The sequence below is a fragment of the Poecile atricapillus genome, chromosome 1 (assembly GCF_030490865.1).
Source record: "Poecile atricapillus isolate bPoeAtr1 chromosome 1, bPoeAtr1.hap1, whole genome shotgun sequence".
In the NCBI taxonomy this organism is placed as follows: Eukaryota; Metazoa; Chordata; class Aves; order Passeriformes; family Paridae; genus Poecile; species Poecile atricapillus.
The window spans coordinates 90,910,816-90,935,853 of NC_081249.1; the positions used below are offsets into that span (position 1 = coordinate 90,910,816).

General features: G+C 39.0%; 1 protein-coding gene across 1 annotated transcript in view; it reads left to right on the forward strand.

Moving 5' to 3' along the window:
• Window positions 1-25,038, forward strand: part of GSK3B (glycogen synthase kinase 3 beta) — a 149,070-nt gene that overhangs the window by 91,755 nt on the left and 32,277 nt on the right. Inside the window, exons 4-7 of the mRNA XM_058856055.1 lie at window positions 461-571; window positions 3,493-3,623; window positions 5,431-5,537; window positions 14,612-14,709. Of these exons, the coding sequence (XP_058712038.1) occupies window positions 461-571; window positions 3,493-3,623; window positions 5,431-5,537; window positions 14,612-14,709 (447 nt within the window). The remainder of the gene's footprint in view (window positions 1-460; window positions 572-3,492; window positions 3,624-5,430; window positions 5,538-14,611; window positions 14,710-25,038) is intronic.

The following is a 25,038-nucleotide window of genomic DNA, read 5'->3' on the forward strand; positions in this document are numbered from 1 at the left end:
TCTCTTCATAGCTGGGAGTCCAGTAAGATCAAAGTAACATTTCTAAAAGATGAAGGTTGTTTGAACTTTTTTGGATGTGTTGTTGTTGGGGGCTGAGTTTTGAACGTTTAAATTTGTACTTCTTGGGACTAATGAGTTAATAGGGTGTTTTAACTAATTATGCAGATGTTACCTTGAAATACTTTCCTAATGAAAATATTAGGACTGGGCAGAACAATTATATCCTTGTCTCCATTTATAATCAGACAATATCTAACACTGGATACCAGAACAATTAACATACCTTAAACAGAAGTTTGACGAAAGTATTAATGAATTAGTGCAAAGCCTAAAAAGTTCTGTGGCAGTTCTCACACTAAAGATGGGACTAAAAATGTCTACAGTGTTCTCTGAACACTTTAATTGTACTTCATGCCCCAAATCTAGTGCTGATTTGTTTTTCTTCTCTCTTCTTTTTCAGAAAGATGAGGTGTACCTCAACTTGGTGCTGGACTATGTTCCTGAAACAGTATACAGAGTTGCCAGACATTATAGTCGGGCCAAACAGACACTCCCTATGATTTATGTCAAGGTAGGTAACCGACAGATGTGGTTTGGTGAAGAAAGATATTATAGAAATACACTGTGGATACTCTTTTCTGGCATAATAGTCAATTTTCAGAAATGTTACAAGCAAATAGATCTTGAGCCAAGGAAAAAATTTAGAATTACTTGTTGTTATGGCAAAGGAAGAAGAGAGGGTTGAGACTTAAACAAACATTCCCAATTTGTGACCTTACAGAAATTGTGGAATGGGCCAGGGAGACTGAATGTGGGGGGAGTGTTTTGTTTTTGAAGCAGCTTAGACAGAGACTGACACCAGCTAGATTAGCAGCTCTCAGTTTCCTGAGATGGTGAAGACATAATAGAACAAAGGTCAGGAACTGAAAGAGGATGTCAAGAGGATATTCTCTAATCTGTTATCTTCCCCTTTTCCTGGCATATGAGTAAGAGTTCATGTGCTTTTGTTGTGGTCATGAAAGGCACATTTTTGTCTCCACTTGAAGCGTATTGGCTTGTGTCTTCAAAGCAACATAGGGTAAGGTGCTTGTATACACATTGTAGTTTCAAAACCTTACTCAGGTTGTCTATGTTTTTTACGGAGGGGTTAAAATAAATAAAATTTCTCATTTGCTGTCAAACATGGGACCCATCTGGGGCCTCATAGTTCTGTTTCATATATTGTGGTGACCACAGTCCACACACTAGTGAATGATGATGTTTTCACATGGCATTAACTTGTTAACATGGTGTAGAGGTAATATTTAATGTAAATTACCAACAAATTTTCCTGATGCCTATTGATTTCTCCAGACTCCTCTTTAAAAGTATAATGCTTAATGTAAGGGTTGGCTTAAGAAAAAACTTCAATTTGGTTGAAAGATGAAAGTTTCAAAGGTGAAAGCCACAAATAGTAATTATTTCAATAATGAAATTTTGTGCCATAACTATATGCATAAATTGTAAATGGCATGTCTCTGCAATAGGTACCACTTTTGCCTGATTTTTAAGAAAGCACAGAATTTTATCATCCGTCAGACTTCAAGGTCACTCTGTTTGGTCTTTTGGTGGAACAGCATGTCTTCAGGTTATAATGCTTCCCCAAATCTGTAGGCTTGGCTTTTGATAAATGGTTTATATATCTTTTTGTCAGTATTCTTGACCTAATTGTTCTCTGTTATGGGAACTTGAGAAAAATATTCTTCCTTACACTTTCAGAGAAAAATCTGCTTCAACTCTTTCATCTTGCAGGATGCCTGGGACTTCCTGTTCCAGGTAGCCTGGAAAGTTATTCTTATTTTTCTGGCAAGGCTTTTCTATAATCCTGTACTTAAAATTATTGTGTTACCTTAATGTCATTAAAGATGTTGCAATTTTCCAGGCATCTTGGCTACAACAAAGGTCAGATCATACCTATTTGTTCACTTCTGATGGATAACTAGGCAGGCAGAGAGCTGCTTTTCCCTGGGTATCCAAGAAACTTAAAGCTGCACAGAAGCAGCTTTACTGTTCTAGTAATCTTCTGGTTAAATTTATTTGTAATTTCTAACCTGCTGGAAGGAGTCCTTGGAAATTTTGGGTTTGCTGTGTGGAGATGAAAGGCATACTTTCTAAATCCCACATGTGTTGACTTGACCCCTCAAGTTAGAGCAGTCTTTTGCATTATTTTGCAATACACTTGCACAATACATACTTAACGGACTAGAACAGGCAATTCGGAAAAAATGTTTGTTTGCTCTTCTTTGTGCAGAGTTGTGGTTTTCAGAAACAAGTATGAAAACCAGAGGCCTAGAGCCAAAATTCAAGCAATTCTCTTCCCTCTCCTACTTTCCTGCCAAACAAGCAACAAAAAACAAGGGGGAGAGAAAGTGTGACGACAAAGATAGTGATGAAAGAGAGGCAAACATGACGTGATATCAATATCAAGCAATTGCACCTGGTTATATAGTCTGTTAAAGGTGAACTGTGGAAAACATGCTTGTAGAAGAATAGTGTGGAGGTGCATCTCTGGTACAGTGTCCTGCCTGTAGCTTGATTTTAAGTGGAAACTTGTGGCAACACAAAAAAAGTAAAAAATAACCTGCCAGCCTTTTGTCAACCTTAAAAGAGGGGCTTTCCATGCCTTTATGACTGTATATGCTATACATCTTTAATTGAATCCAGCAGTTTTTTTATTAAACATTACCGAAAATGTGTAGCTTCAGAAGCTGGACATACTCCCCATGCCCTATAAGCTTGTCCTGTGAAGTTCTTAGCTTTGTAATATCTCCCCTTGCTTTGTTCTTCCTTGCTAAGCGGTTAGCCAGCTCTGGAAAGTGGGCAGAGAAAACTCTCCCTCAGCCTACTTGTTTGTTGTGCCTTGTATAAAATGATTCTGAACAGTTGGTTTTCTTTGCCTTCTGTTTTTGTCCAGAGATTTGAAATTAAAATTACTCTGTCCCCTCAGCAAGAGACACTGGGAGATTCACTTCAGTGACAGGCTGAGACACTACCCTTGTCTTTAGGCAACATTTAATATAGCTTCATCAACTAAAGGGTTTTCTTTTGGATTTTGTGGAGCAATTTTTTGTTGGTTATTTTGGGTTTTTTAATAACCTGTAATACTTCACTGCTGTGAAGAAGCTGATTTGTAGAGAAAACTGAAACACCTTTATTTTGTGTATGCTTGTTATGATTGCTGTTCTTCACGAATGTTGGGAAACTGGCGTAATTATTTCTTTGTAATTATGCTAATTATGCTATCTCAAGGAACACATGAAAAGGTTTGAACCACAAGTGTGTACATAGCTAAGGGTGTGTAGGGAAGGTATGGCAAATACTGTGCCCACCTTATGAATGCCCTAACAGGCATTCACTATAGTCTTTTTCCTCAGTGATTTTGTTTTTCTTCTAATAAGAGTTTGTGTTAAACTAATTGTTTACCCTGATTTGACTGGTATTTCTGTGTTCCAGTTGTACATGTATCAGCTGTTCCGGAGTTTAGCCTATATCCATTCCTTTGGGATCTGCCACCGGGATATAAAACCACAGAACCTCTTGCTGGACCCTGATACAGCTGTTCTAAAACTCTGTGACTTCGGAAGGTAAGAACATTTGTGGCCTGAAACCTTGTGAAAAGATCTTCCTTCAAAGTGAGCCTTGATGCAACTTTGCCAAGAAATTCTCTGTGTCCCTTAGAAGGTCTTTATTTGTAGCTTAAAAGAGAAATTACTGATATTCTGTGTTCCCTCCAAAGTGAGTTCAAATGAGTGTCAGGGAAGAGCTGGAAAACGGTATTAAGAGGGAAGGAATTAAACTTCACGCCTCTTACTTTTGCAGGTATTAGAAAAATAAGATAAATACACCCTGACATGGGGAAAATACCACACCATGGAAAATAAAACCAATTACTGTTGTGAAACATGTTTGGGCAAGAGAGGACAGGTGTGCTGGCATTGTAACTTAAAAAGGCTGATGTTACACTGGTCAGTCTACTTGCACGTACAGCAATTCACTAAATGTAAATAGCATAGAGGCTCAAAATCAGAAGCATCACTTCCAGTTGAAGCTCTTGGATAGTGGACATCTATGCTCTAGTTTCCAAAGGCACATTTATTTCCAATATCCACTAAGAATCACCTTTGGAGTCCAGCCCCCCATCTTAGCACTGATACAGAAATTCTGGCAGTCTGCAGTGAGATGGAACGTAGATTTCTCTCTGGGAAAGTTCAGTCTTCAGATTGTGCTGTAACTTTGCAGACTAAAATAGTTGGGGTATATGTGTGAGAGGTCATAGAAGCTGCTGTTGCTAAATTTGCGTGGCCATAGTGAGTGGGAATGTCAGATGTGGGTTATTCAAGCAGTGCATCGCCAGGGCTGGTGCCTCAGGATCTCCTCCTCGGCTCTACCTCACCCGTGTTGGAACAAAATAGGAATTACACTGAAGCTCAAAACTGACAGTGCATGAAAAGGGAATACTTACTATTTTTTATCAGTGGGAATTTGTTAACTGTAGTTTTTATATAGAAAACTGAAAAACTGAGACTTTTAAAAATGGGTAGTGGAAGTTCTTTGCTGAAGGCTGAGAGGAGTGTCTGAGAGCTAACACTGGATTTGGCTGACTTGCAACTCTGCAGTGTTTGGTGCTATTTAGGTGAATGCCATATTTCCAAATGGGAAGTTTTGTCTTCCAGCTCCTTTTTGTCTAGCACTTGTTAATTAAGAAAGAAGTGTAATATGCCCATAGCCTCATATTCCCAAAGTAATGTATTCTTGTGGTCCATTATTTTCTTGGATTCTTTCAAAGAGAAGTATTGAGGCAGTACTGTGGGTTAGATCCTTCGTGGCTGATCGATTGCAGTATAAAAGAAACCTTCATGTTAATCGTGGACCATTAACATGTGAATACAATGGCAAAGGCTTTCTTTTCCTTTGTCACCTCATACCACACTCTCTTAAGTAGCAAAGGGGCAGAATATTGTGATGGAACCAACCAAACAAAAAAAGCAAACAAATAAAAATACCCCACTCAGTCCTTGTGAGTATCGAGAGCTTTTGAACCTTGAACGGTGACTACATTTGACTGAATTGTTTTCTGTCTTCTTTTCCACTGTAAACAAGCCTTTGTATCTGGCAAAAGACATCTGGCAGCCAAAAATTCGACCCCGTTTTTCACCTAGATCGTAGTTGGAATTTCCTTTGCTGTCCCCAATACAAGGTAGATGCTTTGTGGATTGGACTGATTTCACAGTGAATCAAGGAGTCAGTTTGCATCAGTTTAGAAGAACATTGTACTTCAACATTTGGGAATTGGGAATGGGTGAAGAGTGCCAAAGCATAATGTTGGTCTGCACAGCAATTCATTAATTCTGCAAGGCATTCATTACTGAAATACTGTTGTTTCCTTTCCAGTGCAAAACAGCTGGTTCGTGGAGAACCCAACGTGTCGTACATCTGCTCTCGGTACTACAGGGCACCAGAGTTGATCTTTGGAGCCACCGATTATACCTCCAGTATAGGTATGTGTGTGCATTTGGTTGAAATCTGTACCTACTGCCTCAGTACTGAAGTGTAAAGGTTCCCGGAGATCTCAAATATAATCCCCAGGGGCCGAATTTGGTTGTAAATTATTAGGTATCACTTTTTAAAGAAATACAAATGTTTTCTACACCTTTTAGGATTTCAGCATCAATTACGCTAGGAAAGGGACCTTTTCAATGTAGAGAGGGGAAATCTGATTACAAGTGGAAAAAAAAATCCTTGTAATGTTGCTATTTAGTTTAAAAGCAGGTATGAGATTTTATCTAGAAAAGCATTTTAATAACTTGAAATAACTGTATGGAATGTCTGTATAAAATCACCTACTGCTTCTGATGTGCTATGGTTTAGACATAAGTCTGTAATTTATTTACTTGGCTTTTAGTAAAGAGTTTATAGGAGGAGGTAAGTGTGGCCTAATGATTGACTTTAAATTCTCTTTACAACTTTAATATATTGTGTACAGCAGTCCTTCTAATTCAACTAATTTTGCTAGCTTTTGCTGTCCTTTAGTCATTAATTTTGAACACAAAGAACTCTTTCCATATACCTGACACATAGCTCTGTCATGGAAGTACTAGAGAAGCTGGAGGTTTGATGGACATCAGGAACAGCCAAGTTTTCTTACAGCAGACAACTAAAAATGAACAGCAAAATGAAAAATCTTGGAAATGAACAACAGTGTGTTGGCTGGTTGTTGGTAACTTCAGTGTTTCAGTCAAAATGCTACCTGGGCTCCTTCTGATTTCCAGTGCAAAAGAGAGTAGATTGGCTCTCAGCACAATATTGGGGAACCTTTTACCTTGCTTATGGACTTGAGTCACTTAGGCAAGGTTTAATGTTTTCAAAAGGATTTGGAGATCATGATCAACTCTTGGTAGACTGATTATAACCAGCATATTTAAACTAACTGTGTTTCAACTAGTGTGAAACTCAGTGGCTGGCTGTCCTGTTTTAACTTAGCAGTTCTTAAAAGGAAACAAAAGCCCCACCTCAACATGTTCCTGAAGGCTTCCCGCTCTAATTTTTTCCCATTAGTTACTATTCAGTATGTATTGTAGCAACTCTTGCATACCTTCCTGGTAAGAAAAAGAGGCAGAACCAAGAGTAGACCGGGGAAAGTAATGGCACAATAAAGATAGAAGGGCAGAACCAAAAGTGGCAGCCCCACCCCTGCTCTTGCCCCTGGATACCCTGGCTCTCACAGTTTGCAGTTTAATTTGCTGATTCACCATCAACTGACAAGAGATTTTGGCAGGTTAACTTCCGGCTGTGTGAGTGAGTGCCATCAGCATTATTGTGCAGTGCAGTAAGCAGCAGAGCCCAGGTAAAAGCCAAGTGTTGTGAGCTCATGAGTGAGAGAAGGTGGCTGATCCCATTTGATATCTTCTTGCCAGCTGGGAGCTAATAGGCTCAGCTGCATTATCAGAATACACTGCGACCTCCTGTTTCAGAGGATAACTGCATAAAACAAGTATTTTATGTGTCAGCAGGAGAGACTGCTTTATAGGATAAGCCTGTGAAGTGTATCTTGCTCTAACTGCAGACCCTTTTTTAAGTTGTGCTTTCCATTTTTGTTGTTTTACCTGCTGGTCTCTAAAATGGTTCTAATAAAAATTCCATTCTGAAAGTGCAATTTTTCACTTGCCTCCAAAAATATCTTGAATTTCAGTCATTGTTCTGACTTTCTTGTGGCAAAAATCCCCACCTGTCCCTCCAAGTCATTTCTTTGAAATTTGCATTGAATTGCTTGAGAATACTCCTTTGTTCCTTCCTGTCCTATCCACTTTCTACTTTTTTCTCATTGGATTTGGGAGATGAGGAGGAGTAAATTGCTTTTACATGCTTTACAGTTCCCCAGCGTTCTGCAATGTTAGAAATTCTAAGGGTTAATTTTGTGGTGCTGCTGTTTGTACATATTCCTTAGTTCTTGCTAGGTAGGCAGCAATGGTGCAGAGTGAGAACTCTTCCTTGTTTCACATGGGATTGTTCATCCAAACTCATCCAGCTTGTTGGAAAACCAATCAGCAGCCAAGAAGAGATTTATTAAAAGAAGGGAAAGAGCATGTAATTATTAGTGCATAATCCATAGCTCAGAGTATAGGGGACTGTGAAATGCTTAAGTATTACAATACTGCCTTTTAAACTTATTTGTTGGCATGCTTGGTTTTTTCAGTTCTTGCTTTTCTTGTGAGTTGTTAGCCTAACAACCTTTTCCCACTGTCACTCTATAAGAATATATTCCCTTTATCACTCTATAAGAATCACTTGTGTGTGTGTGTGTGTGTGGTAACAAAAAGTAAGCTTTACATGTAAAAGCTTTACAGGGATCTTTACTCCCCCAGTTAAATATCCTCTAGTAAAACTACGGTAAAAGTAAAATCAGTGAAGAATACAAAGCCAAAAAGTGTTCTAAGTAGAAATTTTCCTACGTTATCTGCAAGGCTTTCAGCTCTCTTGGTAAAGGTTTTTGTTGTTTGTTAATGTTACTGCAGGGCTTATGATTATAATGCGCTGCAATAGGATAACTATTGGAAGTATTTCTGAGCAAGAAGCGCTTTTTAAGACTACGCAGTGACACTGGTGGCCCAAGACTTGACAGCACAGCCAGCTGCATTATGACCATGTCAGTTGTTGGTTGTCTTGTTTAGCATTGTTACCAGGAGATACATTAAGCTGTCTGGCTTCATCCAGGTTGTCTTTAAACACATGAATTTGTCCTTGTGACATTACTTTCTCTTCAGTGTAGCAGTTGGTTCCAGGATGTGTCTTTTCATGGATGTCACAACTAACTGTAAACTTGCATTTAACTTCTAGGATCTTGATTGTTTCATTGAAGTGCATGACTTCAAGTCTAACCCAAAAGGTCCTTTAAGAAATAACTGAGCCAGAGGTGTGATGTTTGTAACACTTCTGTAAAGTACCAAATTAGTGCTGCATTTAAATATATACCATAGTAAGGGTAGCATCAAATCACATTTACTGCAGTTAGTGCCTCCAGCAGACCTGGGACTCTATTTTTAAAATAATGACCTGGGAAATGACCTATTCGAGTTTTTAAATAGTCACTGTTGCCAAATAGCTACAAGTCCTTACCCATAATAGCTCTGATGGGTGCCTGTCTTACAACTTTACAGGATTTTTCAGTGGTCAGGCACAAATGTGTCAATTGGGTGCCTTCATAGCTTGTACAGTTTAGGCCTTTGTGTACCTTTGGCTATGAATTCTGCAAGTGTATGTGTTTGTGTGAGTCCCTAAAGCTTGCTGGGAGTGGGCATATTTTACTTCCTGCACTTGATTTGCAGGAGTTTATTGTTATTAATCAGTTGGGCTTTTTGTTTGGGGAGGGAAGTGAGGGGCTGGTTTGTTTTTTTTTTCCCAAACCAATCCCTTTGGCTATGCCTTGACAGTGTTTTGGCTGAGGCTTCTTCTTTGCCAGTCTCTGTGTTATAGCATCCCAGAGTATGTTGTGATGGCAGGGTTCTGGCTGTGCTGGTCATGTGGGTGATGCTGCTGCTGAAAAACCCTGGGATGGCTGCCCACATTCTCCTACATTGTCCTGGGACAGGCACTGGAGTAGGGGTGGGTGCAGATGTTCCTGTTGCCACGTGCTCCTTTTGTATGGAAAGAAACTGTGCAGCTGAGCTTTACCTCAGTCTGGTGTTTTTCCCCTAGGTGAGGAGGTGAGGCAGGGGAAGGCTCACCAGATCCTGGTGGTGCTTCTGCTCAATGAGAGGCTGCTGGTCTCAGTGCGTTTGCTCCACCACTGCACTGGCAGGAGTTGGGAGTGTTCCAGAGGGAACATTTATAGCCACTGGCAGGGAGAGATGGTGGCTATAACACGTGACTGCTGCTGGCTTCTCTTGGGGTGTCCGAAAATAAGTATCATGAAGTTGTTCATTCACTTTCCTAGCAAGCACGAGTGTTTCAACTCAGCAGCCTGGAGCAGAAGCTCTTCTGCAGGCATGTGTAGTTGGCCTGTCTCAGTTTCTTGGGGAAGAACCACCACCGGGTGTGTCCCAGAACTGTTGCCAAACAGTGACAAGGCTTTGCTTCTTTCTCAGATGGCAACTTCCAGCACTGAAAGTAAGCAGGTGTGTTAACTTACTGAGCTACTCTACCACCTGTCATTGTAGTTTAATCTCATTGCAAAAGAATAGAGATACCTGTGTTTAGCTTTTGTTCCAAATACTGGAACAAGCGTGTCTTCAAGCATTTTCATCTTCCAGCCCTACTCTTTCTCTTCAATTCATGGATCTGTGGTGGCTTCATGTGCAAAACTTCCACTGACATCGCACACCTGCCTGTAATTGTGAATTTTACTCTTGTTCTGACATCCCAAATATCGTTTCAGGCAATCAGCAGTGAAAACTGCTCTGGGGTCTGGCATTTGGCAACTAGAATCTGTTGATTTTACGACTTCCCAGGGCTGCTTTTCTGACTCTTGGTTTGTTTCCACAGTTTTCAGAGCAGCAACTTTGAGTCCCCTCCAAGGTGGAGGAAGTCCACCGAGATGAAGGGATAGTGAGGCAGAGATGAATAGATGAGGGTAATAAAAAAGTAGGAAGGTAAATATGCTTCATAAAGCGTCAGATAAATGGAAGTTCTTAATTTTTACTAAGTGGATGAGAGAAACCTTTTTCCCCCCCCCCTTCCTCCTCCATGTCCTCCAAATAAGGAATTAGAGGAGCTACAGTGTAATACAATGAATGGTGTTTGTGCTGTGAAGAAGAGGGCCAGCTTTTCAGCTTGGAAAGACAGAGTTTGAGATCAGAAAAAGTGAAATTTGTGGACAGGGTATTAATTTCCAACTCAATGGCCATTGCACGCTTATAGAATTAAAGCTAAGGAGGTGGTCCTCCCAGATGCTTCTTCCTGATTTAAAGAAAAATACTCGTTTTCTTACCTTCTATGCTAGAATGCATTCAAAAGCAAGGGCATTATGGAGATTATATTACTAGACAATGTCCATCTAACAGCTCTGAAGATCAATAAAGTAGTAAAAACTTAATTTAAGAAAAGTTTTGTTGTACAAGAGGCTAGATGAATTTTTATGTTTAAATTAATGGAGGTAGGTTAGGTGATAATGGTATTTGTCTAAGTGTCCTTTAAGAAAGATATGGCATTAGCTACCATTATAATGCATGAAAACTATCTGAAATAAGCTTATTTGAAGGTTTTTGTTGCCTGGTAGTTGTATTTATTCTACGTATTGCTTAGACTACATTTCACTGAAGGTATGAAGAAAGTACCCTTGCTTGCTTTCTTAAAATGAATAGCTTTCAGTATTTTCTCCTAAAATTTCACATTGTCCCAACTAGTTTGGTGTAAGGGGCATTTGTTGACATATTTTCTTTTAAGATTATCTCTTACCTTGTTTATTAGCTAATTTAAAGCATATGAATGAGAGTCCTAGTTTGCTTTAATTAACTTGCACATACTGAAAGGAAATAGTTCAGAAGATGCTTCCTCTCCTCTGAGAGCAGGTAGTTACATCACATATTAATCTATAGCAGTTACCTCTGACTGTACTAAGACAGAAAAGTGTCTGGGAAGGAACTGTCAAAAACTGATCACTTCATTTAAGCAACACTTAATGTCTTTAAATACAGACATTAGTACTTGTTTACTTCAGGCTACAGGAAAGATGTTAACATCCTGATGTGGTAGATGAATTTTAAAATGCAAGAGGTAAAGGGTGTGGGGATACAAAGAGCAGATTATCCTGGAACCAAATTTTAGCCAATTACATAATCAATGCCAATTATCAATGGCATAAATTCCATCAAGTTTCAGCAGAGTTGAAATTTCTTCATTTGTTCTTTCTGTGCATTGCTTATCAAGAGTTGTATAAATACCTGTGTATATTGTGCTTTGTTCCTGTCCCTCCTTGGAGCTGCTCAAGTTAGCCTCCATTTTCTGGATTTTGTTGAGAATGCTTCAAGGATTTGTTCACTTCCTTGCCCTGGGAACATTGCCCAAGTCCTAATTTGGAAATTGGTGGAATTACATGCCCCTGAAAAAAAGATGGGTTTTTTGAAATGCCTGTGTGTTTTACTTCACTGTATATTTAAAGTGTTAGCAGGTAAAATAAAAGAAAAGTAAATAGACTTCTAACAGGACATTAAATTGCCTGGTTTGTAAGATTTCAGTGCATAACGAACTAATACATGGGTTTCTGATGGATTTGTTGTATTTTTGAGGGATTAAACCCAGCATGAATGCAACAAGTATTCCTCAGCCATTGCCACCTATTTCCTCATGACCTACATCCTTGCTTTTTTTTCTTCTGTTCCCATGTGATGCCCTCAGCTTTCTCATGTGCCCTCTGCTGTTTGTGCTTAGCCTTCTTGAGCAAGGATGTGCACACTGTTTGATTTGTTTGCAGTTGCACTTTGGCAGGGCTGGGGCAAGCCCAGCTCTTCCCCTAGGGACTGAGCCCTCCTCACCTTGGCAGCAACACTGATGCTCCCCACTGTTTTATAAAATTTTTGTATTGGGTTTGAGACTTTTCCCCTACAGAAATAGGCTTTTGCTTGAAATAGGCTGGTGGAGTGCAAAAGCATTTAGGGAAACTAGGAAAAGCAAAACCAGCACAAAGCCAGCTTCATGGAGCAGCCAGACCAGAAGGTTATTTAAAATACTTTAAAATAGCCACAGTCTAATCTGAAAAAGGTAACACTAGCATAATTTCAAAATCTTAATAGTGAATTGTGATTGATTACTTATCTCCTGTCAGGTTTGTGTCTGTATATATTCTGTCAAATATTTTTCCTTGCCATATATAACCTTTAAGTTACAGTGCTCTGACTGCCTAGTACATTTAATCTATCTCTTTAATACTTCTGAAGAAATCTATGCTATCTGTTGAACTGTTGTGTAATTTCTCTGAACCCAATATGCATGGGAGACACAAAAAGTGATGCTTTGCATAATGGTTTTGCTGTACGTGTTGGTCCAACAGCAGGAGCTGTCAGTGAGAGACATTGATTAGCAGTTAGATGCAATTAAACAGTTTTTACATGATTCATTCTTAGCTTGTTGTCCAGAACAGATCTTAGCACCTCAGTGGCCATATCAGCTTTTATTAAATGTGACTAAAGGATTAAAAAGCATTATCTTGTATGTTTGCTTGTTGAAATTCAAGACTCAAACTTCAGATTATTTCTGGTTACTGTTTACATTGTAAGTAGTTACCTTTTAGGATAAACCTTGTTGCAGTGCTTGTACCAAGACATTAGGTAAAAGTGCATCCATTTGATTTGGAAGTGAATAATTTCAAAAGCTGAAGTAATGACAGTGCTGTTTGTCCTACTGTATGTTCCAGTTAAACCACATTCTTGAGGAGGGGAAGTATTTTTGCATAGCCTTCTCACTCTTTCCTTTAGAAATGATGAAAGGAAAACTGTTTTAACATGCAGATTATTTTGTTGTAAATCTTAAATTCCTGAAAGTTTTTTTTTATTTTTCACCACTCTGTAGTAGTTGTGAGAAAGTGATAATAGATGGCTTGGAGAACTGTCAGAGATGTTTTCCTTACTCAGACCTTTAGCAATAACTGGCAGAGTTGTGTATATCCTGCTTCACAGAACCATGGAGTCATAGAATGGCCTAGGTTGGAACAGATGTTAAAAGATGACCTTGTTCCAATCCCTTGCTGTAGGCAGGGACACCTTTTGCTAGACCAGATTGCTTAGAGCTCCATCCAGGCTGGCCTCAAACACTTCCAGGGATGGAACATAGTTTAAATGCATGAGGGAATAAGAATTTCTGCCTTAGTATAGATTATCTCAGGTGGAACAGGCCTCAGGAGATAAATTCTCCTAGGGGCCAAAGCTGCTGACTGTTCATAAAAGTAGGTGTGAGATTAAAGAAGTATGGGTGGAAGGGGTTTTCCCTTTTGGGGTGTTTCCTTATAATATAGGTTTTACAGATCTTCTGTTGATGATTGCTTGTTTGAGATTGGATTTTAGTGTAAGGTTTCAGGTATTCATGCAACAATTGATGACTTTCTAGAAAACCATATAGTGAATCTGTTTTTGCGGAAAAGCAGTTTTCTCCATCCAAGTACAATACTTCTCCTGTGTTGAGCAGCTTAAAATCCCATTTGTTTGCTGTGAATCTAATTACATTAGAGTCTCACAAACACTTGATAAACAGTGTTTACTACATTTGCTTTGTTAGAGTTTTCGTTTTAGTTAATTATGTTCCAAAAATAAAACGCATGTATTCTGTAGTACACTTAGATACATTCCTAAGTTGCTTCTGTAATATTCAATTGCCTAATTATTTAAGAAGATACACCTGCAAGAGATTGTGAAAAATTTCTTCTTGAAGCAGGAATATCTCGTAAGGACTACTTGAGGCTTTTGGTGTACATACAAATATTAGTTAAAGGCTTCTTCTACAGATGCTGCTGACATGTGATCTATGATTTGCAGTTCTTTTGGTCATCCAGGTTGGCAAATGGAATTGGGATAAAGATTAGATCTTAAAGTGAGTGGTTAGAGAGGCTGCCTCCCAGATCCCTTAATCATCATGTTCTTCAGGATACCAGTAATACTTGCGGTACTGGTTCATCTGTCAGTGCATGTATGCTTTCAATATATGTATGAAGAACTGAGTCTATTCAACACTCAGAAGCATTAAAAGCATCAGCCATTGTGTTGGATGATACCTATGCATAATTCATGATCAACGTGATTTAAACCAACACAGGGTTTGGGGAAATTCTTGGTTTACAAATGGTATTTTGACCATTCTATGGTCTTTTCCCTGCATGTGTAAGTTTTAATGTCAGTATATTACTGTATTTAACATGATATTCTAGTTCTCATTATCTCACAGTTTGACTTCTAAGACTGTCTGCATATGTTGTTTTATACCAGGTATTGTTAGTATAGGAATGGTCTTTTTATTTTTAGCTGTGTTGCATACGCTATCAAACATGGCAAAGGATAAAGTAAGTATCTTAAAATGACTGGGTTTTTTATAAATGGCTTAATATGTATATTTTACTGATACCTTTCCCTGTCCTCCACCTTTCCCTTTTCAGATGTGTGGTCAGCAGGCTGTGTATTGGCTGAACTGTTACTAGGACAACCGATCTTTCCAGGTGACAGTGGTGTGGATCAGTTGGTGGAAATAATCAAGGTATGGAATGTTAACTGTTGTTTTGACTGTGTTATTGCTTGGGAATCAGTATGAAAACATGCACTTTTAGAAACTGATGAAAATACATATATAGAGTTTTGCATGTAAATGGTGTTTGAAAACACCTCTCTTGCTATTTTGAGAACCTGATGATCTTTCTCTTCTTGCAGTCATGCATAATGATATATTGGGGCTTTTTCCCCTCATAAAAGATTGCACTTCCAGTGTGCTTGGAGAAAGTGCTTATATACTGAGCCAATATTTATTACTGTATGATTTTCGTTCTTAAAGAGTCTGTCTCTTTTTCCTTTGTTGCACACAATTAGTACTTGGCTTTGAAAACAATGTTGTTAAATTCCTTATGCCAGATTCTTCACATATGTAGTTGCCTTCTCTTCTTCCTTCCTCCTAGCTCTTTTAAAATGAAAGGTGGTAAAGGGCACTTGTTTTTGCAGGTAGAGAATCAGGACACGTAGGGCAAAGGTACCTACCACCTCAAGAGTCTTGTTTTTCAAGGTAAAATAACTAATGTGTCAGAATATGTAATGCTTACATATCACTTGTGTCCAAGCACATCTTGATTGATTTCATTTGGAAAGCTGTGAATCTTCTGTGGCTCTCAAATTAGAAGCATGGAAGAATAGTTCATAGATTGGTGTCTGACTCCCCTGCACCCTTGTCTACTCTACCTTTTTCAACTTCTGCAGTGAAGGAAACAAGATTTCCAGAGGGAGCAGTATAATTTTCCTCTGAATTTATACTATGCACATAATAAGATGGCATTTTTACAGGGGATAAGATGTGTACACATACTGTGATTTTATCACCATGAGGGAACTGTAGTAAGAGAATTTCCTCCTTGATTTTGCCAGTAGCTTGATGCATAAATATTTGTGTGCCATGCATGTGAAAAGTCCTTCAAACTCCAAATCTGTGAGTGAAAAAGGAGAACTCCCTACTCGTCTGTGTCATTGACTAGAAGAGCTGCTGGTGTCTTTGTCCCTGTCCTAAGAGAGTGTATGACATGAACCAACACTGACTGATCATTCTCCTTCCTGAAGGACATGGGCTAGTGAGGCTTGGGGGTGCGTTGTGACATTTGTAGACTGTCACCCCATCTCTTCCAGGTTTTGACCACACAAACCTGGCTTCTGTTACAGTGAGTTTCTGTCTGTCCTGCTGAACATCCAGTCAGCAGCTTTCCTCTGGAGACTCCGTGTCTTGCGCATACTTCCCCCTATGACTTTCTTGATGTCTTCTTATTGCCTTTCTGCCCAATGTATTTCAAACTCAATTTATCCAAGTTGAGTCATTTTGCTTAGGAAACACTAAAGAAAAATTGGAGTTGCTTTCATATGTAGGCCTGATGATGGTACAAGTGACAATAATTTTAACTTTTGAGAAATGTCTTGGAGTGGTGTGCTGCTTTTTGCTACACTGCTTTTGTGATATTTGAAGGGGTCCACATCAGATGACCAGACCTCCTTAGGATTTTGTGTGATAACATGTGGTGTTTGCCTTTGGACATTTCTGAAGAGTCCTGGTTTGTTTCTTGATTAATGTCTAAAATCCTGAAAAACTAAAGCTAATCAAGAATCAGCAAGATTGAAAAGGACCTCTGAGACAGAATCCAGCCTATGACCCAACACTGTTGCCGTGTCAACTAGACCATGGCAGTAAATGACACATCCACTCTTTCCTTAAACCCCTCCAGAGACAATTGACTTCAGTACCTCCCTGGGCAGTCCATTCCAATAGTTAATCACCATTTCTGTGAAGAAATGTCTTCTAATGTCCAACCTAAACTTTCCCTAGTGCAACTTAAAACTGTGTCCTCTGGTCCTTTCACTTGTCCATGAAAAGAGCCCAACCCCCACCTGAATTTTTGTAAATAGAACTTTTTATCATTACTTATATATGACTGTCCATGGCTTGATCAGAAATCTGAGTGTAGAGAGGCCTTATTGGCAAAACTGTAGTGCTCTGCCCTACCATTGCTTTGATTTCACAATGTGAAAGTAAAATCATCAGGAGATAGATGGTCTCTTATTATTGACGTACTTGGCAAGCAGAAAATTGTTGTTTGGTTGAAAGTTTGCTAAGAGAAGCTGTTAACATCAGTTCTGTACTACTGAAGAAAACATCTGTGAGCCAGTAATTTCATAGCATGTATGTGCTCCAATTGTGACACTTATTTGTTTACACTTCAGTTGTACTGAAGCAGAGGAGTACTTCAGTAAAATTGCTGATAACCTTTGTACCATCTGTGGTGGTAACTTTTCTTGACTAACTTGTAGTGACAATATCTAGTACTGGCAAACTGATGTTACTTCTCAAGGCATCTGAAGGAATACCCAGTGTAAAGAATATTTCAGTAAATTACAGGTTAAAATTATGATATTCAGCCTCACAGAAACAAATTTCTGACTAATTTCTTTAAATATAGAAAGACGGATATTTAGTGATCAGAATTGAAGTGAAAGAAAATGTACTGAGGCAATATGTTTTAGGAAAGTCTGGCTAAAAAATACTGTAAATCTTACAGAAGCAATCACAAAAAAAGATGTTCACTGAAACTTAAAGAAAGTATAATGTAAAATATGAGCCTGAATGGGTGGGTACCATGTTCTTCTGACAGTATTTGTTACCTATACAGCATATACTCTGAGGTAAGACGGGAAGAGAAGCTGAGTGCAAACTGGAGAAATTGATTGCTTTTTAGTGCCCTTGTCTCTCTAATCTTCTGTTGTGAAGTTTTGTAGAAATTATTCAGAAAAGCCCTAGCAGAAGGTGAAAGTGGGAATACAGAGAAGAGTTACAATTGAGAATATTGTGTTCAAGATCAACAGCCATGAGAAGTTTTCTAGGAATGGGATAATAAGGTGCTTCCCTTGTAATGCTGTATTCACTTGCAAGTATTTCTCATGGTAGGAGTAGAGGGAGAACGTGTTTTTACCTCAAATTTTTCCTCACCTTTTGAAAATGGGGAAAAAGTAGAAAGTGAGGTCAATTTTTTTTCTATTCTGCCAGCTGTTGGGAGGGATCTATCCCATCTTACATCCTTTACAAATGACCAATAATCAAATTAAGCAGATTAGTTTTTTTAACTCTGCAAAGAAAACATGAAACATGCTGCTCTTACGCACTTCCAGAATGATGGTTAAATTCAACTTAGATTTGAAAGGATGGTATAAAAGAAGCAACCACGTGAGTGAGTTTAAGTTTCGTAGCCTCAGTACAGTTGAGGACATGCAATTCTGCAGCATAAAAATTACCAGAAATGTAAAATCTTGGCACAACATGTAAAACGTGATGTTGTATAAAGTTTCCTTTAGGGTAGGATACATTAAAAAAAATTTGACAGATGGTGTCCACCTCTTCCATTTGCTGCCATAGAAAGCTAGTATTTAAAGCTTTCATTGTAACACAGACTTATGTTAATTCTAGCTGGCTGTGGGAGAAGCAGAGCTGTGGGATCTGACAATTGTAGAATAGCAGTGAGCTTGGTAGAAGCTTGCAGACTGGGGCCTGGGAGCTGCTGTTGGGCTATCTGGGGTCCTGCTTTTTAGATAGCTTTATTGAATCTGTGTGTCTGAAACTTAGGAGCAGGAAAAATGGTGTTATTTTAAACTCCTAAAAATGGGCTATAGTAAGAAAATACCCACATGCTTGGAAACACATCTGACTTTTGATGGATTCCACTGCGGAAGAGGTCAGCTTAGAAACTTTACTGCTGGTTCTTATCAATTCAAGATGATTGAGTCACAGTCACACTTGAGGCATTTTTGTGAGCCAAGATAAACTTTTCAGTTTTCTCTTCAGTTGCTTACTCAGCTGTGATTATTCAGAGTTTATTTCACAACACAGCGAGTGCTACACCTGGCTGTGAAGTTTTTTGCATTGGACTGGATAATGACTTCAAAATGCCATCACATTAGATTAGTTCTCCTTTCTCATGCAGTTCTTGATGACATCCCCTCTTTAGCTGTGTTCATGGAGATATCAGTTGGTACAGCTTGCCCTTCATGCAGGCCGTATGCTCAACATCCTCAGCCCCTTGCTGCATCACAAGCATTCTTGGCTTTTGACAGATTTTGATACACGTTCAACAGTCTTCATGTAGTTTCATTTCAAGCAGTCTTGCAAGATCTTCTCCATACAGTTGCACCTGGAGTTTTTCCAGACCTACTGTGTATTTGCAAACTGCTCTGAAAAACAGTGCCCCTGTAGAACCACAGCATCACATTCACAGCATCAAAAGACAGTCCTCCTTTCAGCTTTTTCCTCTTGTTCCTGTTTCTTTAAATATGGTCTTTCCACATGTTCTCAGTCTGGCTGGGTAAGAAAGAACTTTGACCACTTATCCCTGACAAAATGATAATTGTTATAAGGGAATCCTGTCTTGGAGCTCCATCTGAAGAAACAGTTTAACCCAAGTATACTCTTCTTGAATACTTATGCTATTACAGGAGAGAAATCATGTGCTGTGCTTTTTCCAAATTTTGATCTTGAATAGTGACTCTTCTTATTTTTAGCTCTTGCTTGCTATTGCAAATGTTAGGTTGTCCCATCGCTGGGAATATCTCAAATGGGTAACCCAATATACTCGTTAAAATTCATGCCCCTACTGACTTTCAAGTGACATCTCCTTCAGAAATGTGCACAGTTTCTGAAACAGTCAAAGTGGTGGTAGTGTGGATTTCATCAGTGATCCCATAAAGATACTATGTACAAGTAAACACTGTGCCTCAGAGCAGTCATGGAGCCTTGTACCTCATAGATTCTTCCAGTAGCCCAGGAGGGTTGCAGTTGCCACTTCACTATTTAAAATCCAGTGTGCAAGTGGGACCCTGCTGAATACAGTTTGAAAGAAGGAGCACTTAGAGCACAAGAGTGATTTTTCTTTGAGATGCAGTCAGGACAGACTCCTTCATAAATCTCCAATATTTGGTGCACAGCTTGCAGTGCAGCAGTGGCGGCTGCAGGACTGCCATGCTCTCTGTGAAAGCTTGGGAGTTTGTTGACATTCCTGGCCCCACAAGCTCTACAGCACTCCAGAGCCATCAAGGTAAAACTGGCTGGCATATGTTTTCCAAACTAAAACAGTTCCTGCAGACAGTGGTTATTCTTTATTCCTGTTGTAGGAAGTGAATCTCAGAAGGGTAATGGGTTTGTTTCCAAGAGAATGATCTCAAAGTTTCTGTTTAGTACCTCCCCCCTACTCCTCTCAAAAGCAGAAACAAAAAAATAAAAAATAAAAAATCTGTCAAACGAAAGAAGCAGCAATAATTTTCTGAGCAGCCCTGGGACATGGGGAGGACAGCATCAGCCAATCTGCCTGGTGTTTTCTTTACCGGAAATATTTTCTCCGTATGCTGCTATTTAGAGTATAAGATGAATCAACCGACTTGTGAAAACTGCAGGAAAGAAGTGGGGGTTATGGGGGTGGGGGTGGTGTTTGCTTTGAGTTTTTTGGTTGCCACTGCACTGTGATTATTCCTTGCACCAAAACTGGCATTTCATGGTAATTTAAGAGGAATAATAAAATCTTCTCATAGTTTCCTGTGTAAGGGGAGGCACGGGGGAAAAATGTATGAAAAAGCAAGTTCAATAGTATCAGAAATCCTATTCATGTGTAACTTTTTGGGCTCTTGACAGTTTTACTGTGCCTAATGCTAAGTATAGACTGCAATTATAATATATGGCTCATGCTCAAATGTCAAGGTACTATTTTGGGCTCCATTTTTGAAATAAAATAAATCCAGTCAGAGTAGTTAATGGGCAGAGAGGAGCTTTCTCTTCTGGGAGAGTAAGCCATAGGAGAGTGTTTCATTTTATTGGATGTAGTCCTGTGCTGACGACCTGCCTGCATCTGACATGGGCTTTCACATGGGTTCTGTCCTCTGCCCTCAGGGAAGTCTCCTGGCATTTTTTTCCCTGGTGTCCCCCCACATCACAACTTGGCTGTTCCTGTGCCTCGCTTAATTCATCACTTCCAGTGCTTGCAGGCAGGCAGTATAAAAAGTTGATGGGCAATTATATTCATGTCAGTGGTGACAATGGGTTTCTTCCTATTCCTGTTGTATAGCTCCTTTCATGTTATGAATAGAAAAAAAATATCTATATTTAGTTGGCTTTCACTGTTTGACAAGAAAGTGTTTTTGGAATGAAGTGTATATAAAGCAGGTAAGTTTATTTTACTTTCTACCACAGACCTCTTGAAGTATTGTCTCAAGCCATGTCAACTGCTTGAGATGCTACACTGTGAATTTTTTTAATAACTATTGGCACACCTCTCACAACTTTATGCTGAAGAGGTGCAGTCATGTTTACAGAAGTATTAATTATGCCATCTGGTAGGCCATAAACATCAGACTTTTAGGAATATGTTTCCTCATAAACTTGCACAGTTTTCCCAGGGAAGAACTTCAACCATGGCTTTCTAGAGGTTTCTGATTTAAGTTATCACACACTCCCCTCTCTAGTTCGGTTACTACCAGCTGGAGCTTCTGAACCCTTGGTTCTAACCAAGGTCCCTACGCTTCTAACTGATTACATTTTGGCAAATGTTCAGCAGTAACAATGGTTGTCATAAAGGGCCTTTATTCCACTGGGATTTGTTGAAACTCTTGCAGTTTCCTTTTCCTCTGCTGTTGCAACAGTGTGGGTTTGGTCATAAATGACTCAGCGCAGTTTTGCATAGTGAAGCAGGTGTGGGCAGCAGCTGTCTTGGTAGTGAGGTGTAACTGAAGTGTCTTTTGGAGCTGAATAATCCATCTTTTCCTCCTATAAGAGTTGGTTATAAGAACATAAACTGAAAATCTTTATTCAAGTTCAGGGCTTATTCCAGGTTCATAAATTCCCCCTTCTTGTTTGGTAGGATGACATTTTGTGAGTCTTTCTTTATTGTAGCTTTTCTCTAACTGCAGGAGATACATACCATTACTCTACCTTCACGAACCCTGTTTTGGAATAAAAATGTTTTGGGAAGCTTGAGCCATTAGAGATTTATGTAAAGGAAAAAACTTGACAGAATATACTGTGAAACCTGTTGTGTTCAATTTTTGTCCTAGGAGAATCAGAGCAATGTCTGCTTCTCAGCAAGTGTATTCTTTAGTTAATCTTAGTAGATAGTGGTTCTTTATATTTATTTAAGGGATGATGATGACAATCGGTAATGAAGAGCAAAACTAGTTGATCTGGCATCTTCACTTGCAGGAAAATGCTTTGTAGTCTCACATAGACCTCCCCTTTATTCATTTGAAAGTTGACTCATTTCTAGTTGCAGTTGATTCCATCAGACAACTGTATTTTTATTATTGCAGTAATTACTTTGGTTCTCTTCTTGTTTTGCAAGTATTAAATAGAAAAGAAAAAAAAATTCAACTTTTTCCTTGATAAAATCACTTTCCATAAGACTCCCCAGGAAATAGAATAGTATGTGCCAATCTGCATTGACCTTAATAATTCAGTATTGGACCCTGTATTTCCTAAAAGCTCCCTGACTTTCTGAAGATCAGTGGGGATCTTACTAGTGTACAGAGTACGTGAAGGGAAGGTTCAAAGAGGGAGCCAGTTTCTTTTCTTTGGCATTCCATGACAGGGCAAGAAAAATGGGCACAAATTAGAGCACATGAAATTCAATCTGAACACAAACCAATTTTTGCTGTGAGGGTGGTCAAACACTGGAACAATTTGCCCAGAGAGGTTGTAGGGTTCCCATCCTTGGAGATGTTCAGAACCTGTCTGGATATGGTCTTGGGCGACTGACTTTTGACAACGCTGCTTGTGTAGGGAGTTTGGACCAGATGACCTCCAGAGATCTCGCCCAGTCTCAACCATTCTGTGATTCTGTGAAAGCTCTCCAAGGTACATCTGCTCTCTAATATTTTCAGAGTTGATACAGCAAGAGCAGCTGTTTCATGAAGTAATTCTGCCAAAAATGCGTACAGTAATTCATACTTCTTTCTCAAAAGAAAAATTTTTACCAATTTTTGCAGCAGCTTAAGTGATTTCTGTTACCAAGGTTACTTGAAGTTATTCCTAATATACTGAAAATTAGGTATGAATCAGTGAGGTACAGTTTCAAATTGTGTAGCAAACAGAATTGGTATGATGGGGGTGAGGAGAGAATCCACTACAGGACCTCTTCAAGATAAGTCAAGTACTGGTACAGTATTACAGTTTACCACTTTATTCATCCCACTATTCTAATTTGTAACTTGAATTTGACACAGTCTTTAAAACTTGTATTCTTCTTTGCAAATTACTTCTCTTTCCAGTTTTTGGTTGGATTTTGGGGTGTGTTGCTTTGTGATTGGGTTGGTTTTTTTTCCTTTAATCTGCTTTCAGTACAAATTGGAAGGGCAATCTGGTTTTACAGTCACAGGCGAACAAAGTAAATATAAAGATACTGTGTAGCTACTAATAATCACTTTTCCTTTTGTACAGTTTTTTCATGTGTCAAAGGCTGCTATGTAGCTGAAAGTCAGACAATCCTTTCTTTCAGCTACCATGATCCCTCTTCAGTACCTTCTTTTCTAAGCATTCATGAAACCTTAAGTGCTGTTGCTTAGATGCCTGTACTTGAGTTTAGGAGTTGCTCTCTCCCATCATCTGGAGTTACAGCTGTGCTTCTAGTGAAATGTATGAATAGACATTGTCTGTGGGTTCTTCCATTAAATTGCCCTTGCTTATCTAATCTGAGGCCTCTGATGCTATAGGTGGTCTTCAAATATGCTTGCACTGTGTAGGCTCCTGTTCTGAGCAGCCTTGGCAACAAAGCCAGTTTGATATATCTGGGTTATATTAAAAATAAATCTACTCGCTGCTGCTTAGAAAAGATATTGAAGAAATTTTTTGAGGAGAAAAAGGGCAAAGAAGGTAAACATGCTTTTTAAAAAGTATTGTTTATGCTAGAGAGGCCTGAAAACTTAGCTTTTAGAAAAGATCAGAGCAATAGAAGGTGCCCATCATTTTTCAGAAAATTAATTTAAGTAATCAAAAAAACTTCCAAGGTTTTAAAAATCACTTTTATCCTGAATTGAGATGAAGATATCATTTAGGGGTGTGAAATCACCTCATCTTTTAGAACTGGAAAGGTTTGAGACTGATGGTCATCAAAGCTTTGAGAGCAGCACCATCCTGGCAGGGCTGGCAGCTGGGTGGCTGATGCTCTTGTGGGTGTCAGACTGAAAATCAGCAGGAGAAGGACACATTTTCCTTTCAATTCTTTTTTCCTTTGAAAGTTGAGCAAAATATATGGAATCTGCGAACATTCTTTTTTTTTTACCCCCTAAGCAAAAACAGTGTTTTCAAACATGCACAAAAAAAAAATCTGCTGGCATCTCTGAGAGTAACCCTTGGCTTTTAGAATTAGGTAGGTTTTTAATCTTCATGAGCAATGTGATCTACAAAACATTATTGTTAATTTTAAATAATTTGTTGGTCAAATTTGTTATTCAGCTGTCTGAACAAGTTACAGAGTTTATTTTCTCTACCGCTGCTCTTTGTTTAAAAGGTTGCTTTGTGGGTAGGACTTTGTGTTGTGCAACTCTTATTTTAAATAGCAAAGAGATTCCAAGTTTTGTTCATAATACCTGATGATAGTTTCTCTGTTCCACAAATTACTCAAACAGCAGTTACCTTGGTCTTTTACCTCCTTACCTGACTTTCTGGAGTGCATTTTTGTGATTTCCATTCTTCCAACAGAATGAAAATATATACAGATACCAGAATTTGTAACCAGATATTTCTTTGTCAAGCAGCAAGGTAGAGTGCCAACATTGTGTGATCATTTGTTGCCTGATGGTGACAGTGCAGTCTGATGAGATGAGGTGATAACATTTCACTGCGTTGTATGGAGGGATTTGTCATGGGGCCAAAATAGTGCCACTACAGGTTTCCTATCAATAAACCTGAGCCCGGCATAGAGGAGCGACTCTGTCCTTCTGCCATCTCCCCTTCTCTCAGCAAAAAAGGTGCCCAGAGCTGGGTGCAAGCAGAAAACAATGGGATTACTTGAAGATACTTTGCAATTTTTATATATAGCTAGAAGACAATGGTTCTCTCATACTTGGTGCTAACTGAAAAGAAACCAGTGATGCCATATTGTAAGGCTTATTCCCTCAAGGGATTTTTGAAATCCTTTCAAAATATACCCACCCCTACCAAGAGACGTGCAACTGTTAGTTATTTCTCATACACACATTTGCATCCATAAATAACATTATGCAGATTCTGGGAATAAGAAGTACAGCTTGCTGAAGGTAAACCAGAGATGGTTTGCCTTTTAGATACTTCCAAGTTAGATATAAACGAAGTCTGTCC